This window comes from Mastigoproctus giganteus, chromosome 8 (assembly GCF_048544385.1).
Source record: "Mastigoproctus giganteus isolate SK-2022 chromosome 8, ASM4854438v1, whole genome shotgun sequence".
NCBI classification, from domain to species: Eukaryota; Metazoa; Arthropoda; class Arachnida; order Uropygi; family Thelyphonidae; genus Mastigoproctus; species Mastigoproctus giganteus.
In genome coordinates, this window is record NC_143582.1 from 169,486,447 (window position 1) to 169,504,972 (window position 18,526).

At 35.0% G+C, this 18,526-nt stretch overlaps 1 protein-coding gene across 1 annotated transcript in view; it reads left to right on the forward strand.

Moving 5' to 3' along the window:
- Positions 1 to 18,526, forward strand: part of Nup98-96 (nuclear pore complex protein Nup98-96) — a 770,989-nt gene that overhangs the window by 581,427 nt on the left and 171,036 nt on the right. Inside the window, exons 28-29 of the mRNA XM_090379042.1 lie at positions 6,305 to 6,417; positions 14,339 to 14,518. Coding sequence (XP_090235168.1) covers positions 6,305 to 6,417; positions 14,339 to 14,518 — 293 coding nt within the window. The remainder of the gene's footprint in view (positions 1 to 6,304; positions 6,418 to 14,338; positions 14,519 to 18,526) is intronic.

Here is an 18,526-nt window from a genome sequence, read left to right on the forward strand (position 1 = left end):
AAGGATGAACATAGCATTTCTATAACCTCTCAAAACAGAGGGGTGTAAATTGATCCTTCTGACCAATGAAGTGCACTTTGCTGGTCAGAACAGTGAAGAAAATAGAAAATATGCAAATAGAATATAAATATCCAAAGACAGTACCACTAATGAAGAGAAAATATTTGACATTTCAAACATAAAATAGTAAAAGGCTACTCCATAATTAGATTAAAATGAAATTTTGATAAAAAGGGAAACAATATATAATTTAGAATGCGTTAAAAATAACAGATGAAAAAAACCATGTCAGTAACAAAGTGAATTTTAAAAGTACATAATCTTATCAGAGGTTTAGATTAGGTACCTTTTAAATTTACTGTTTTTACTGTTATTCTTTTTCTGTATAGATGCCCTTATTTTACTACTTTAAAAATGTTGATATAGTATACCAACCCCTTTTTAGAGTTGATGATAGGTATCAGATGGTGTCATTCTCTGATTTAGCTTAAAAAGGGGGCTGAAGGATATGAAGTTTTAAGCAACAAGGGTTACCAGAAGTCTGCCCAGTAATAATTGGGAGTTAAACTTTAAGTAGTATGTACATGCATATGATTTTTGTGTGCAGGAAAATAGCTTTGAAAATTGAAGGCGGAGATTTCATCTGCTGGTCGCAGTTGTCCAGTTCGCACTTACAATAACAAAAATTTAATGTTCTCTGGAATTCAGATCCAGAAGCCAATGAAATTGAATCAAATGATACATGCACAAATGTAGAAGATATTACTGAAAAAAATAAAAAATAATAATAAAATAAAAAAGATATTTTTAAGAATTATTTTTATATTCTGATTTGATTTTTGATAGTAATTTTGCTTAATTTTGGGCAATCAGTTAAAAATAAAAACATTAATATTGAAAAGTGTTTCTGCTCAAAATTTTCATTTTTACAAAATTTCAAAATATGTTTACTCCATGGTTTGACTACTATGAGTTTGTCACAAAGGAACAGGATGCAAAGAATAATTTTGACATGATTTACCCTGATTTTAGTAAAGCTTTTGAAGCAGTCCCATATGAACAATTGTTGAAAATTGGAGCAATGCACATTAGGAACAAGTTCATTTACTTGTGAGTTATGAGTGCAACCCTTACTATTTCTAATATTTATAAATGATGTTGGTTTAGGTGTTTCAAGTTTAAGGTTCACTGATAATATATAATGGTAGACAGGATGGTTGATGACAGTTATTGGGATATGTTACTTCAAAAAGATCTAGGTAAAAGACATTTCTTGTAGGGCTTACAATACAGGGATCCCAGGATCTTGAATACAGGGATCCCAGTCTTTTTTTTTTTTTTTTTGGTACTAATTTTAAAAAAATAATTGTTTATAATTTAATCACATAAAGGTAATTATATCTCTACTAGCAAATGTTCAATAAATCATCGATAAGACACCATGCAACACTGCAGCCTGTCCACAATTCTCAGACAACTTCATGTCTGACTGTATCATAACTCCTGTAGGCGCCTCCATAGCCAGGTGGGAAGGAGCAGCAGTGCGTAGCACACACTTCTTGATTAGACCGGGGTTCGAGCCCATCACCACCAAATACGGAGGATGCCGAAAGGTCAGGGAATGACCACCGCGTATCCCGGAGCAATATGGCCTCAGTTGCTAATGTTCCTAAAAACCAAACAACCTTGTTTTGTATCATAACTCCCAAGTCCCGTTTCTCCACTACTGACTTTAGTTCAACTCCATCAAGTGTATAAGTTAAGCTGTTCCCCAGGTGTAAGACCTTGCATTTTGCTGAATTAAAGCATAGCTGCCACTTTTTTGACCATCCTGGAAGTCTACTACGTCACTATGAAGAAGCTCGGCTTGGTGGCAGTCATTAACTACTCTACTGATCATCTGCAAGTTTAGACCTCATGCCTTCCATCCCTTCATAGATGTCATTTAAGATAATCAAAAACAACAGTGGTTCCAATACTGATCCTTGGGGAACCCCACTTCTTACATCATCCCAATCTGAGGAATAACCATTCATCACAACCCTCTGCCTGATGCCTTCAAGCCATCGTGTTATTCATCTAAGAGTTTTCCCTATGATTCCAGCCTGCTCCAAATTATAAAATAACCAATCGTGTGGGACTGAGTCAAATGCTTTGCAGATATCCAAATAAACAATGTCTAAATTATTCCCTAAATCCAGCTCACAAGTGACCTGTCAAAATGGCTAACCAGATTTGCTAAACCTGATTTTCCCTTTACAGAAGCATGCTGTGTATCCTGCAGAATTCCATTTCCATCTAAATCCTGAATTCCACCCTTGATCATTGCCTCCATGATTTTCCCTACTACTGAAGTTAGACTGGCCAGTCGGTAATTTCCTGTTACACTCCCAGAACCACCTTTATGTTCCAATTTACACCAATAACGGAATCTCTCCTGAATCCAGTGATGCTCTCATAACTAGCCTTAATGGTTCAATGCACTCACTTGCCGCCTCCTTTAAGATTATAGGGTATATGCCATCAATCACAGGAGGCACGAAAGTTCTCATTAAATAATCAATCGAAATTTCAACATCATTAATTACATTTTTTTCAACTTCACTTCCATAATATCTCATTGACGCAAAGGGTTTGGTTTTTTATGTAAATATCAATGCAAAGTAACTGTTGAGTTCATCTGCAACTTCAGCTATGTTATCTAATACTATCCCACGTCCATTACATAAGAAGACTGGAGGAGAAATTTTTAAAGTTGAACATAATAAAGGCACCCGGGGTGGATGGGCTTGATCCAGTTGTATTAAAGGAGGCGGCAAAAGACGTAAGCAAACAAAATTTCAACTTAGCCATAATTATGAGAGCTTCCTTGGACTCAGGGGAGGTCCCCGTGGACTGGAGATGTGCAAATGTGTCCCCCAGTTCACAAAGGGTGACACGAGTAATTACAGACCTGTTAGTTTAACTTCTGTTCCAGGGAAAATAATGGAGTCACTGGTTAAAGAAGCACTGCAGGATCATCTAAACAAGACTGCAGTTATAGTTCAGACATGGCATGGGTTTGTTAAGGGGAAGTCTTGTCTGACCAATTTGACTGGATACTATGATGTTGTCACAAAGGAACTGGATGCAAAAAATAATTTTGATATCACAAGTCAGAAGGTCGCTTTGCTCCCTTCTGCCTTGTGTCACACAAAGCTGAATTATACTTTTTTATATTTTAATTTTTTTTAGTGTGGGAAAATCCCTCACACCCCATTCTTCAGCAATTTTTATTAGTTTTCCCGTTAATACAAAGAGATTTTTAGCTGCCTTCAATTGTCCATGTGAAAAACATTGACTGATATTAAGTAAAAACACCAACCTTAGATAATGTTTGACCTTGACTTTTGTTTATTGTCATACTAAAAGCCAATTTCACAGGAAACTGTGTTCGTTGAAAAATGAAGTTATATTCCCCTTCGTTTGAATACATATGAATCCGTGGAAAATATGCTTTCGATCCAGCTCTGTCACCTGTGACATTTCTTCCTTATTTACACTACACTTAGTCTTGTGATACAAAAATAGTCTTTCATTTTTTGTATCTTTCCTTTCTTGTGAAGCTTTTAACTTATTATTATCATATTTTTCAATATTCACTTTGTTTTTTTCTTTGATATCAGGATTTTAAAGTGCTGCTTCATACCCTAGATCTTTTTGTTTCTTCTCAGCCTTTCTGATCCGGTCTTCAGCTGATCTTTCTCTTTTCTATTACTGCCATTATTAACAATATTGCTAATAGTTGAAGAAATTTTGAGAAAATTGAATCGTTGCCTGGAGACGTAGAATTCTAAAATTTAAAACCACTATAAATATTTTTTTGTATATAGAAAAATTTAAAGACTGTAAAAAATTAAGAGTTCATAAAAACATCTTTGAGACAGACTTGTCAATCACTTTGTTGTGGTATGATGCAGTAGCAGTTAGCCCCATCTTGCAGAAAGCAAAAAGTGTGCATGTGAAAAAGCAAAATATTCTTTTATATATATACACACTTGGAGTTTAGGAAGGCTTTTGATACTGTTGCACATGGAAAACTACAGTACAAATTTGAGCAGTAGGAAAAGTTGGTGCTATGGATAAAGGGATGGTTGAGTGGGAGAAGACACAGAGTGGCAATCAATTTCTCTTCTTGGACTGATGTTATTAGTGGAGTCGCCCAGTGGAGTCAATGATATTGACAAAGGTATATCAGGGTTAATGTCCAAGTTTTCAGAGGATATGAAGGTTGGCAGGGTTGTTAGTGGCAGTAATGACAGTGCACTACTGGCGCCTCCATAGCCAGGTGGGCAGGAGCAGGAGTGCATAGCACACGCTTCTTGATTAGACCAGGGTTCGAGCCTGTGACCACCAAATACGGAGGATGCGGAAAAGTCAGGGAATGACCATCACATATCCCCGGAGCAATGTGGCCTTAGTTGCTAATGCCCCTAAAAACCAAATAACAAATAACAACGACAGTTCACTACTGCAACAGGAACCAGAAAAGTTGAGCAGATGGGCTGAGAGGTGGCAACTGAAGTTTAACATTGACAAATATAAAGTACGGCATATGGGTAGCAGTAACCCCAGAGTAATGTACCAGCTGTGTGGTACTACACTCAGAGTAGTGGAGAATGAAAAAGAACTCGGAATAATTGTGCAGTCAGATATGAAGTTTTTTGAGCAGTGCAGACAGGCTGAAAGAGTAGCGCATGGTGTTGCAATTTGCAGACACCATGAACTACTCTTGAGGTTTGTCAATGGGAATGACCATCACATAACAAGGATTTTGCTAGCAGGGATAAGGAGGTGATTATCCCCTTCTATAAGGCAGTGGTCAGGCCACACCTTGAGTACTGCATACAGGTATGGATGCCTCATTTTAGGATGTAGAGCTTCTGAAACGAGTACAGAGAAGGGCAATGAGATTCGTAAATGGAATAAAGGGTTGCTGTTATCAAGAAAGTCTTAAATTCTGCAAATTGCAGCTTTTCGAGACAAGGCACCATCTAGGCGATCTGATTGAGGTGTATGGGGCCTTTCATGGTTTGCATAAGCTCATTGCTGATGGAATTCTCCCTCTTGCTCAAAATACTCACCTGAGGGGACATAGATTCAAATTTAGGAAAGACAGTTGTAGAATAGATGTGCAGAAATTTGCCTTTAGCCAGCTGGTTGTTGATTGTTGGAACAAACTTCCATCTGCCATAGTGAAGGTCAACAACTTAAATAAGTTCATGGCAGAACTTGACAAATATTTTTAAACATTTGGAATGAATGAATGGGTGAAATGGGAAGATTTTTTTTTTTTTTTCTTGGATGATGCTATATAAGCTTGCTTTCTTGCATCATATACCTTACTTTCTACTAATGCTAAATGTCACTGGCATTTTTATTCATTCTTGAGTGAGTGGGCGCCTCCGTAGCCAGGTGGGAAGGAGCAGCAGTGCGTAGCACACGCTTCTTGATTAGACCGGGGTTCGAGCCCGTCACCACCAAATACGGAGGATGCGGAAAGGTCATGGAATGATCACTGCATATCCCGGAGCAATATGGCCTTAGTTGCTAATGCTCCTAAAAACCAAATAACAAACAATCAATCATCCTTGAGTCACACACACACACACACACACACACACACACACACACACACACACACACACACACACACACACACAATGGGACACAAATTCAACCCTATAGCAATGGATGGTTGAATTGTTACAAACATAGTTGTCCTACACCTGATAGGTATAAACATTCTTTTTAATTTCTATTTATGGCTATTTGCTTGGAGTATGCCAATATTTCATCTTTTCTTAATGTTTGAACTAAAAATATTCTTAGTATACTTAATTTTGATATTTTTTTTCATTTCCTTGCATCATTTTGCCAATATGTATTATTAAAATATTCATTTCTATTTAAACAATTAACTAATAAAAATTAACAGGACCTCCAATGTATTTGCTATCACTCTGCAATACATATATTTTTTTTTTTTCCACAGCATTAATTACTCAAAAGAAAAGTTTATGGGTTGCTCCTGATTGAGTGCTTTACTCTGATAACCATTGAAATTGCTACTTCTTAACAATAAATAGCATTCCACTTCTTTATGATAAAGAGATTGTAGCTCTGCTGTTTTGTTTGTTATTTTGTTAACTATATATTGGCAATTGTGAAATATTGTTATATCCTATTCTGTGTTTAGGACACAACTTAGATTCAGTTGTGTAGCACAATGATTCAATTATTTTAATGTTTTTTTTATTACTAGAAGGTGCTGATAGTTATGCATATCGAATAGCAAGAAAGGAAGCCTTATCTAAATGGCTAGTTAACACAAGTAGCGAAAGAATTTTGAAAGAAATTAATAACAATAGATTTCAGGTGAGTGCCCATAATACCTGTTTCTGTTGACCTGGTGGGGTAAGATAATATTCTCTGTACTAACCTGATCTGATGTCTCTAATGCAATTACTTATTTTCTCATGATGTCTTATCTTATGAAATTATTCTGTTTTGAAGAACATATAATTTAAATCTAATGTTCAGAGAGTAATTTCTGTTTCATTAAGTGAGGATTTCTTGTTCATCCATGTTTTAGCTTAGCTGCTCATGTGCCATAAATACTGAAACCAAACCGAAACAAAAAATCCATGTTTTAGTTTTAATCAGAGAATGCCAGACAATGGAAAAATTTGGCAAAATAACACATATTGAAAGTTCATATATAAAATCTGCAATTGTGGCAGTTCCTTTTAATTAGTTACTTAATTTTTCACCATACAATTTCTACAAATGAATAAATTTCCATATTTACTTTAGACAGCTAAAGACAAAAGAGTTTACAACTTTATTTTATTGCAGCTGATTTTACCATTGCAAGAGTATCTTGCATTGCATGCATTTCGTTCCATGTGTACAAGATCACAGCTAGATTATATTAGAATTGATTCTGGATTTTTCAGGATGTAGTGTCTTCTATGATAGTACAGTGGTTTCACCCCTTGTCACTTGTTTGGTGCTTAACTTGATGTATTATGGCCTAAGCTATCAATGTGGCATAAAAAATCAAATCAAAGCCACTTCTTTGGGACAGACCTTGGTTCAAATCTCTTCAAAGGCTGGGGGAATTCTTAAAGGCCTCTTCAATTAGAGCTGTAGTAAGGCAGTCTCAGATGCGGGTGTTTTTTTTTTTTTTTTTGTGTGTGTTATTTGTGACTATATTGCATGAACAATCTACAAGACATTTAAATTGCCTACTCAATAAAGTAAATTTAAATGCCTTGTACATTGTGCAAGTAATGTCATAAGATAAAAATAAATTAATATGAGAGGTGGGAAAGAGGAGAATATGCAGATATGTACAAAGCACAATATGTATGTACTACCACTCAAGTATGCACTGAATGTTTCTAAAAAGTGTCGTATATGGCCAGAAATCATAGAAAAGAAACACTGGAGATCATATTTTGTTCTCAGTTTTTCTAAATTTTCTATGTTGATTAAGGAACACAATGATGTTGCAAAATACAACATATTGAAACAGGAGATAGAATACATTTTCAAAACATGGATATTAGAGAATGGCAAAATCAGAAACATTTGCATATCATAAAATTTTTTTTATACCTGAGTGTATGGCTTCAGTAATAAACAGAATGTGGAAACACTCATCAGTAAAATATCTTAGAACCTTTAACAACCCAAAAGCTATACCTGATACTGTAGTATTCTATGCTACTGAGAACGTAGTGCCAGTGTGTACCTTTGTGGTGGTTCATGAAATGGGAAAGGAGTGATACCAGCCATGATTGTTAAAATGCTTGATTGCATTATTTCCTTTACTTTTTGATAATTCCCCTTATCAGGTTATGTAAACAAATATTTGAACAACATGTTGCACGTCATTTTTGCTCTCGTTTTACTTGAAGTATGGTTGAAAAGGTTCAACCCTGATCACTTGTAATCACTTATATCACATGTTCTGAATTAAGTTAATTTATTGAAATGCTATAATTAGACACTTGGTCAACAAAATTTTGTGATTTTAGTAAATCTTTTTTTCATGGTAAAGTAGAACAAGAATGCCAAAAACTGAGGTAATCATAATATGAGTTAGTCAATTAATTCATGTTATGACTACAACTCATATGCAATTTATATTTCATAATAATCCATATTATGAAATCAATTACTGATGTATTAAGTACATTATTAATTGATCATGGCTTATAGTATTATTTTTGGCATTCTTGCTAATGAATTATTGTTGATGAATTCAGCTTACATATTGATAACATGGAATTATTTTTACTAGAAGCCCACTTCAATGTTTAATCTATCCATACAGGTATGCACATTTTTTAAAAATGTAACTGGGAACATGGAGATGAAAGTCACTCCAATGTCTAGCATGGGCATTTTTGAATGTTTCACGCTGGAATTTTTTTTTTTTTTTTTTTTTTTTGTTTATTATCAGCTCTACTCATCTGAAATGTAAATTATTAGTTTCATGGTTTCAGTAGTTAAAATTATATTTAAAAAAAAAAAAAAAAAAAAAAAAAGAAAAAAAAAAGAGTTTAATAAATGATCACATTGCCATTTTTACATCTGCAACGTTTTGTATTTCTTAACACAGCTAGATATGAATGCTTCATGTTATTTTTATTCATAATAACTGCACAATCATACACCAACCATTATTAAAATTATAAATAGTGTTATGTTATATTAAAATAACGATGTAGATAAATGAAATAAATAGAATGATAAAATTCCACTGGATAAAACTAATAAAAAGGCAACTGTCTGTACAATAAAATATGAAATTTTAAACTGCAAAGAATTATTTACAATAAAACAATGTAGATAAAACACAGGATGATAAAAGTGCTAAAACACCGTAACTTTTAGAGGCATCCGCCTCCTTTTTCAACAGTGAGGTTTATGTTATGGCACATCCTTAAATATCAGCAGGCTCACGGTTCTCAGCACGTGGTTCTACAGGAGCATGGGCAGTATTCTCCTCGTGTGCACTGGAACCAGAAATGGCTTGAGAGCGTGCCAGGTGGAACCGCTCATCCCATCCAAGAACCACCACCTCGAAGAGGGGATGGCGGATTCCCCTGTCTCTATTAATGGTATTGCTCTCAGAGGAACAAATCTGCATGCTCTTGAACCATTTGCGGTCCCAAAATCTATGTGCCCAGTCGACGATAACAGCTTCGTCTAGGGAGATTTGATGGTGCTCCTCCCAAAAATGTTCTGCGGTCTTTATCACGTTCATATGCTCCCCCTGACGATCTTTGAACCGAAGTTTCGTTTCACCAACATAACATTCCCCACAATATAGGCACCTGATCTCATACACGACCCCACTTGTAAATTCCCTTGGTATGGGGTCCTTGACTTGTGACACCACTGTGTGCAGCCTCCACCCTGAAAGCTGCACTCAGCGTGTCTGGCAATCGCGCAATACCTGAGCTATACGCTCAGTTAGGCCCGGATAGTAGGGAATGTATGCGGTGGCAACTGGTGTAAACGGTTCTCTTCGTCCGTGCTCCGCTCCTCGGATATATATATCTATGATCTTCTGGGGGTAGCCGCATTTTCTGAGATCCACTGTGATTATGAATATGAATATTCCCAACCCCAGAGGCCTATTTGAAAATGTTATTTTTAATTTTTTTTTAACATAAATGGTTAAAAATATTGGCTGGCTTTCATACACAAATTTAAAATTTATAATAAAGCTGAATAGCATTATTCTTTTATTTATTTATTTATTATTTTATATTTTTAGAGCACAAGTATAAATTCATTTATTCAATACCTGTAGCAACTTTTTCTAAAAAAAAAAAAGTAAATATACATACAATGTGATCGTGAATAGAATTTTTTTTACACGTAATGGGACTGTAGGCATTGTAAAAATAAAATACTGTAATTATAAAACAAATTAATTTTATAAAAAAAATTTAACCTGAGTAGTCACTTTTGTTTGTCACAGAACTCTGGTTCTTATAAATTATTTTATCAGGCTCATATGATTCATTATTTTCTTTGTTTACAATGTAAGGAGTGTACTGATCTTAAATTACAACTTGGTTGATCTTAAATTACACTAGATTAATTTCAATAAGTGAAGAAATGTTCAGATGCCCCAGAGACAAATAAAACTGGGAACTTGTCAGCAATCAAAGTATCTAGTGACCTGCTAGGTAATGTGCCTCTGATTCAGGCCTCAGAACAAAATAGTTAAATGTGTACTGCTTTGGTTCAAGAGGATTTGGTTTTATTGGGAGATTCCATTGTCAATGAATGGGTTACAGTTTTGATAAGAAATGTATGCCACAGTCTGTCTGCCAGGAGCAACAGATAATGATGTAACCAACAGATTACCATCTTTTGGTGGCAGGTAAAGAGAGCATTATTATTCTTGTGGGAGCTAGTGATATTAGCCACCCATTAGCTGGAAGTTTGTTGAATATATATAGGACCATGCTAAAAAATACCATAAATTCATATTTGCTTCTGTCTGCACATTTTGCCACAGTCAGAATGTGTAGGCAATTCTGTCCAGACACAATATGAGGGATTATATACTGAGGAAATTTTTATCAGCAATGGCCCACACAGATAGAAAAAAGCTGTTTGATAGAAAATGAATTCATTTGAACAATGGTAGTGCAAGGGACTTTGCTAGTATTGTTGAGGGGGCATTAATGTTTAGATGAAACTTCTAGTTGGTTGGGTGGGGGGGGACAATAATGCAGAAATGCATTTATCTGATGATATGGGTCAAATTAATGCTTGTACGCAGTTCTTGTTTATTGCCGCAACAGCCAATATTAGCAAGATATGACAAAGTTAGCAGTATTTCAAATGAACAAGAAGCTAATGTTTGGAAACCAAGATTAAATTACTTAAAGAGTTTTTAGGGTACTAAACTACAGAATAACACTTATTTATAACTGTCTATGGTAACATGACTTCTGAAATACATAGCTAATGTTAATACTAATCGCAAGAGTGTTGTCAATAAAATGAGTGAATTTGAACTCCTGATTAGGAGATGATGATAATAATAGGACTAATTCACTATAATATACAATGTATTTAGGAAGAATAGAGAAAATAAGATGGTAGGTAGAGTTGTGAATGTATAAAGCAGCCGAGTAGATTTTAATGGTTGAATGGGAGCCTCTATATACAGATTGCTTGGGTAAGCAAGGGCAAATGTTATATGGGACGATTTCAGTTTTCCCCTTATTGCTTGAAGCAGGTGAGAGAGTAACTCATCATGGGAGAAAAATTTTTAAATCAACTTTATTATTATTATATGTATCGGCATGTAAGAGAAAAGACTAGGGGAAAGAGTATTTTAGACTTAATTATCGCATGTGAACCATATAATATCGTAGGGCTAACCAGTACAACAACCATTAATAGGGAGTGAACATGCAGTTATAAGTTGGTTGATGGTAAGGAGGGGAGAGAGAGAGAGAGAGAGAGAGAGAGAGAGAGAGAGAGAGAGAGAGAGAGAGAGAGAGAGCAGTTGCTAAGTGCAAAGGAATGGGTTTTAATTTCAAGAAAGGAAACTATGATAGCTTAAGGTGGTACATGGACTCCATTAACTGGGGAGATACCACACAGATAAGAAATATTTTAGAATTAAGGGAATACCATTAAGAAAATATAACATTATGCCAAGATAGATGACATATGATATTTACAAAGTAATGAAAAGTACTAAAGCTTATAACAAGTACAAGCCAGATTACTATAAGGTTTGGTGAAGGCTGATTATGAGAAATCATAATCAGCCATCTTGAGACTACAAAAGAGTGTTATTAGAAAAACCTTCAAGCCTAAAGGCAAGTAAGGCTCCTAATGTTCATGGCATATACCCAGAAGGTGTCAAGAGAGTGCATTAAACCATTAAGATAAATTATGAGGGCATTGTTAGAGTACTTGTAAGAAATTCCTTTGGACTGGAGACATGCCATTGTATTGCCAGTATATAAAGGCAGTTCTAATAGCATAGTTACCAACCTGTCAAATTGACTTCACTGCTAGAAAAAATCATGCAAGCAGTGATCAAGAGTGCAATACATAGTCACTTAGATGGAATTCTGAGGGAAACACAGCACAGTTTTGATAAGGGGAAATTATTTTTTTATCACTCTTTTTGTATGATACTGTTATGTAAGTGAATCATAGTTCTCTATTATACAAGGTCATAGGAGAGAAATATTACTGCTATTACTTCTTCCTTGTGTATCTTGCTGCAAACAAATACCCCACATGTTTTTGAAATGAATACATATATATATATCCATTTAGGTTCTTGTTTTGTTTCCGATTTATTTACAGCAGGATATAGCAAGGAAAGTAGTATTCCTCCCCATCCCCTTATGTAAAAGTTAGAAACTGTAATTCACTTACATAAAAAAAAAGAAACCTGAGGTGGATGGAAAGGATGTAAGCAAACCCTTAGCCATAATTATGGGAGCATCTTTGGATTCGTGAGAGGTCCCTATGGGACTAGAGATGTGCGAATGTATATCCAATTCACAAAGGAGGATCAAAGAGGAACGTAAGTAGTTACAGACCTGTTAGTTTAACTTCTGATCCAGGGAGTATAATGCAATCTGGTTAAAGAAGTAATGCAGGACCATCTAGACAGGCATGCAGTTATACTGCAGTCACAGTGTGGATTTCTTGAGGGGGATCTTGTCTGTCCAATCTGATTAGATGCTGTGATAGAGTAACAAAGGAACTGGATGCAAAAAATAATTTGAAATGATATGCTTGGATTTCAGAAAGCTTTTGATACTGTTGCCCATAAGACTCTTATACAAGTTGGAGCAGTGTGGCATTAAGGGCAAGTTACTGCTATGGATAAAGGTATGATTGAGTGGGAGAAGACAGAGCTCTTCATGGACTAATGTTATTGATGGAATCCCCCATGGTTCAGTTCCTCACCCATTGTTTTCTGAATCTGTGAATGGTATTGATGAAGGCTTAATGTTTAAGTTTGCAGATGATACAAAAGTTGGCTGAGGTAGTTAATGACAGTAATCAGGGTAAACTTCTGCAACAACATTTAAAAAATTAGGTAGGTTAGATGGACAGAGAAATGGGCTGAGCTGAGGTTTAACATTGGCAAATGCAAGGTACAGCACATGGGTGGCAGTAATCTTAGATTACTGGAAAACAAACACCTGGGGGTCTTGTGCAGTTAGTTATGAGGTTCTCTGAGCAGTGTAGACAGATTGCCATGACAGCTAATGGGGTTTTGTCAATGATATACAGAAAATTTGAAAGCAGTGTTATCCCAGTGTACAAGGCCATGGTTAGGTTCCATCTTTAGTACTGCATATAGTATATGTCTGGAGACCTAATTTTAGGCAGGATGTAGATCTGGAATGAGTGCAGAACAGGGCAACCAGATTGGTGGAGGGAACAAAATGGTGCTGTTACCTCAAGAAAGCTTCCATTCTTCAAATTTCACCATCTGGTGACTAGGCACCTGCAGAGAGATATCTGATTGGATTCAGGTGTTTAAGCCCTTGAATGGATTAAGTAAGCTAAATGTTATGTTGATGGTATTGTCCCTCTTGCTCAGACTACACAAATTTGAGGCAACATAAATTCAAATTGAGTAAGGGTAGTTGCAGAATAGATATGAGGAGGTTTGCCTTCAGCCAATAGGTGGTTGGTTGTAGGAACAAACTTCCATCTGTTGTTGTGAAAGTGGGCAGTTTGAATAAATTCAAGGAAGAACTAGACATTATTGGAGGAGATGGACAAATGAATTTTTTTTTAATTATTTGTTTTTCATTTTTGGCTGATACTTTATAAGCTTGCTTTTTTGTGCCATATATCACTACTAATAATACTAATAATAAATGACAGTATCATAGGCCAATTGCAGTTTTCAAGGTACACAACTATGAAGTGGGGGGGGATTTTTTTTTTTTTTTTTTCATACTTTGTAAGATACATTTCTAATGCCAAGGCTTCCAAAAACCAGCAGATTTGAAAAGCTGGTGTTGAGATATCTTATATCTACCATAACTGTGATAAATATAATGTTAAGCTAACCTTCCTTAATAATTCAAAATTAGTAAGTTATTATGAATATAAATTGATGAGACAGAGCAAAGATCAACTCTAATATGTATCATTCTTAATATATATATATATATATATATATATATATATATATATATATATATTAAAATTCATAATATTCTAAGATTGGAGGGGAGAAAATTAATTTTCATTGTATTATTTACAGAGCAATAGCTATTTGGCAGACATCTTTAGCTACCTAACAGGAAGGCAGATTTCTGAGGCCTGTAATCTTTCTCAGGATCACAATGATCATAGGCTTGCTCTACTATTAGCACAAGCAGGGACCGCTCAGTTTGTCAAGCGTTTGATTTACAAACAACTAGAAAACTGGGAACAGTGCAAGGTATAAACTTCTAATTATATAAAAACTAAAAAACTAATTTAATATAAAAACTAAAAAACTACTTTTTTATATTAGCAGTGGTGGGTTTGGTGTGAGATGAAATGTCACATTGTGACAGTTCATCTTACACTTATTTTTTAGTTATAGATGATAACATTGATGACAATTCTGTTTTATAAATTAGTGTTCATATAAAGTATTACAGATATCACATATACTGTACTATACACTTTGATCATCCATATTGACAAATTTGAATTGTTCATATACACTGTTCTCAGAAAAGAATTTGGGGACCCTTCTAATGCTGCAAGCCAGTATATGCAGTTAAGGAACACATATAAAAGTATGCAAGAAATGCCTACAAGCAGCCAGAATAAGCCTTGATTTGATATAGAGATTATGGAGTTCCTAAGAAGTATAATTGTTAGTTGCCATGTCAGTATTCAGCATTGCAATAAGATGAAAGACTAGAGATTATACCTTTAAATTTCATTGCAAACAGTGCAGATACTGTCACTCCACTTACAACATATCATATTTGAGCTGCAGATGTTAATGGCACTATTCATAAGTGTACGCACTGTCCACAGGAAATTGCTTGGGTTTGGTATTATGGGAATGCTGTGTTTCATTATTTTTAGACTGGAATCATAGAAAGGGAATCCTATGAAGTGACAACCTAGTATTCAGAACTAAAAGTTGAGTTTGTGCTGTGCATATGTTTGGAGAATGTGCTGTGCATATGTTTGGCTGCATTTAAGGTTGTTGTAGCCCCTAAGCTATAGCTTTTAAAAATCTTCCAACGGGATGACCATCTTGAGGACATGCAGCTCTTACAATAACAGTTAATTGATCATTATGTGACAGATCAGGCATAGAATCAACAGGCAAACTAAGATATCCAGCTTCTTTTAAATCTTCAAAAATATATTTTCTTACTATTTAGCCATTAAATCAATAATTTCTTATTGCTTTAGATAAATATGGTTTTCCTCACCCAGAATTCCCATAACAACCAAATACGGTCAATGAGAAAGGAATCGAAATGAGCGATTAGCTCTAATAATCCGAGAAAATTTCCATTTTGGAGTAAATTAAATTTCTCGTCATTGCCTCGATATGGCAATCCTCGTTCTTCAAAAGTAGATACAACTGCAACAATTACGTTGAAGCTTGCCTCCAATATTTTTGTTCTTTTATAATTTGTTTATCTAATTTTGAATCTAAAGTGGATTGAAAATATGATCAGTTGAATTGTTGTGTTGTTTAATTAAAAGGGGGTTTCGCCAATCCTTAAAGCCATCATTGGCTAAAGCACAACTTGAATTTGAAAAAAGCTTACAAACAAAACAGTAGACACATCCAGTTGATGGAGAATATACTAGCCACTCTTGACTGTACTTTTCATCATTCATTTTTGTGAAGTGAAAGAGTCCTTAGGAGCAGTACCTTACTTGATTTTTAAATATGTTTTGATTTTTCAAATGAATCCTTCCAGTATTGACAGTCAATGGTCCTTTTTGAACCCAAAACAAGATATCATCCTTAGTTAAAGTACTCCATAGACCCACATATTTGTATTTTGTATAGATGAATATGTTTATTCTTTTCTGTATCGTAGTCTGAAGTATCAGACTAAAAAATATCTATAGGAACAGTTTCTGTTTTATAGTCTGTAATATCAGGATTAGTTGTAATTTCACTAGAAATATCTACAAGAATAGTTGGTATCGATACATCAGATCAATCCTCAATATATGAGTTTTCGCTTATTTACGTTACTTTAAAATAAGTGCCAACTTTGGGTAAACTAGATAAATGAACATGTAACAACTTATTTTTTCAATTTTCATACCCGCTTCTGTTCATTTTTAATTCTATGCAGAATTTATTTCAGATAAGTAAAAAAATGTAAAAACAAAAATTTTTAAATTTTAGTAAATAATAATTATACACTATTGCTTTTATTACAATATTGCAAATTACATTATATGAGTTATTTATTTAGTTTATTACATTGATCGTTTTATTATTGTCAATAGATTATTTCCATCTGTAAATTATGTTACATAAAATGTTTCTAACTCATCTCAATTTAAATAAAGATAATAACTGGGAGGCGCCTCCGTAGCCAGGTGGGAAGGAGCAGCAGTGCGTAGCACACGCTTCTTGATTAGACCGGGGTTCGAGCCCGTCACCACCAAATACGGAAGATGCGGAAAGGTCAGGGAATGACCACCGCACCGGAGCAATATGGCCTTAGTTGCTAATGCTCCTAAAAACCAAATAACAACATAATAACTGGGTTGTCACTATTGTAACACCAGGGTAAATATGAAGAGAGGCCAAAAAGCCTTGAAATGGTGCCTTCTGAGTGTGGTGGTATTTCATTAAATAATACTGTTGTAATAATATCTATATTATTATTTAGTATGAATCAGAGCTGTAATGCTCAATACGTTCTACATTGATATTAATATTTGTAAAATAATAAAAGGAGTTTACCTCAATATAGTATGTAGAACACTTCCATATGATACTCTCCAGAAATTAAAACGAAAAAATTGAAAAACTTGCATTAGAGTAACAAATAATTAAAAACCAGTTTAACACACACATGCGCCTCCATAGCCAGGTGGGAAGGAGCAGCAGTGCGTAGCACACTCTTCTTGATTAGACCGGGGTTCGCGCCCGTCACCACCAAATACGGAGGATGCGGAAAGGTCAGGGAATGACTACCGCATATTCCCAGAGCAATATGGCCTTAGTTGCTAATGCTCCTAAAAACCAAATAACAAACAAACAATTTAACACAATATAAAATATTAAAAAGAATCTAACAAAAATATTCAGAACGATTTTCCTTCCTGAAGCTGACAACGCTTTTCGACCATATGTCGTGATCACAGAATGAAAATTACCGAATAGGGTTGAACATGAAACTTAAATAGTGATTATCTGTCTTCGCGCGTGCACGTAATTGGAGATCAAATATGGCCGACGAACATTAACAAAATTCTTGTGTAATTTAATTTCTATGGTTTCTGCAATTAATAGTATAATTACGTTGGACATTAAGTATTTTGGCCTCGTTAAATGAAAAAAAGTATGTTTTTCGTTAATGGCATGAAAGGCTAATTCTGGCGCTGCTGAACAAGAAGCACGAAGTGAGGCTTCATGTTGATTTACACGAATATTCAGAGAAAAACGCATCGAACCTTGGTAAGACAAGTCTCAATCACCGCAAGAAATGTTGTATGCCAGGTAATTCATTTGTATTGCGTATGCGGAAAGAACCAAGTGATTGTTCAGTATAGTGTGTAATTTCCATATTGGCCTGGCCACAATTTTAACTTTGGTATCTGTAATGAATTTGTTAAGCTGTTTGTGCCACTGTTCAACAACATATGGGACAGAAATAAAGAATTTTTTGATATTACTATCGTTGGTTGCTGTAGTATTTTGTATCCTATCCTTAGCCTGTACCCTAATTCAGTTTACTGTAGAAGGGGATAACCCCTGTTTAAGAACCTGAATATTCGTGGCCTACTATATCAACTTTTGAGACAAGGTGTACAAACAAATTTTTAGATTGCCAATGGGTTTGAGCCTGAGCGGCTTAATTGTCAGAGATCTATCTCTCAACGATTGAGCATATATGTTTGACACCTTTTAGACCCCGTATCACATACTATGGGAAGTATTTAGACGATGTTCTAGTTATTACTGATAGTAGTACTACCCAAGACATTTTACATTTGTTTAATAATATTCATTCTAGACTCAAATTTACATTGGAAAGGGAGGATACGGATACAAAGTCATTAAACTCTCTAAATTTCACGCTTACTCGGGACTCGAATAAAATCCAATTTAGCATCTATCGAAAACCTACAAACACCGGTATCCTTCTACATTATAATAGCTATCACCCGTTCACCTACAAAAGATCGATTATCTTTAATCAATTTCTAAATGCCTATAAATATTCAATGACGGAATCTG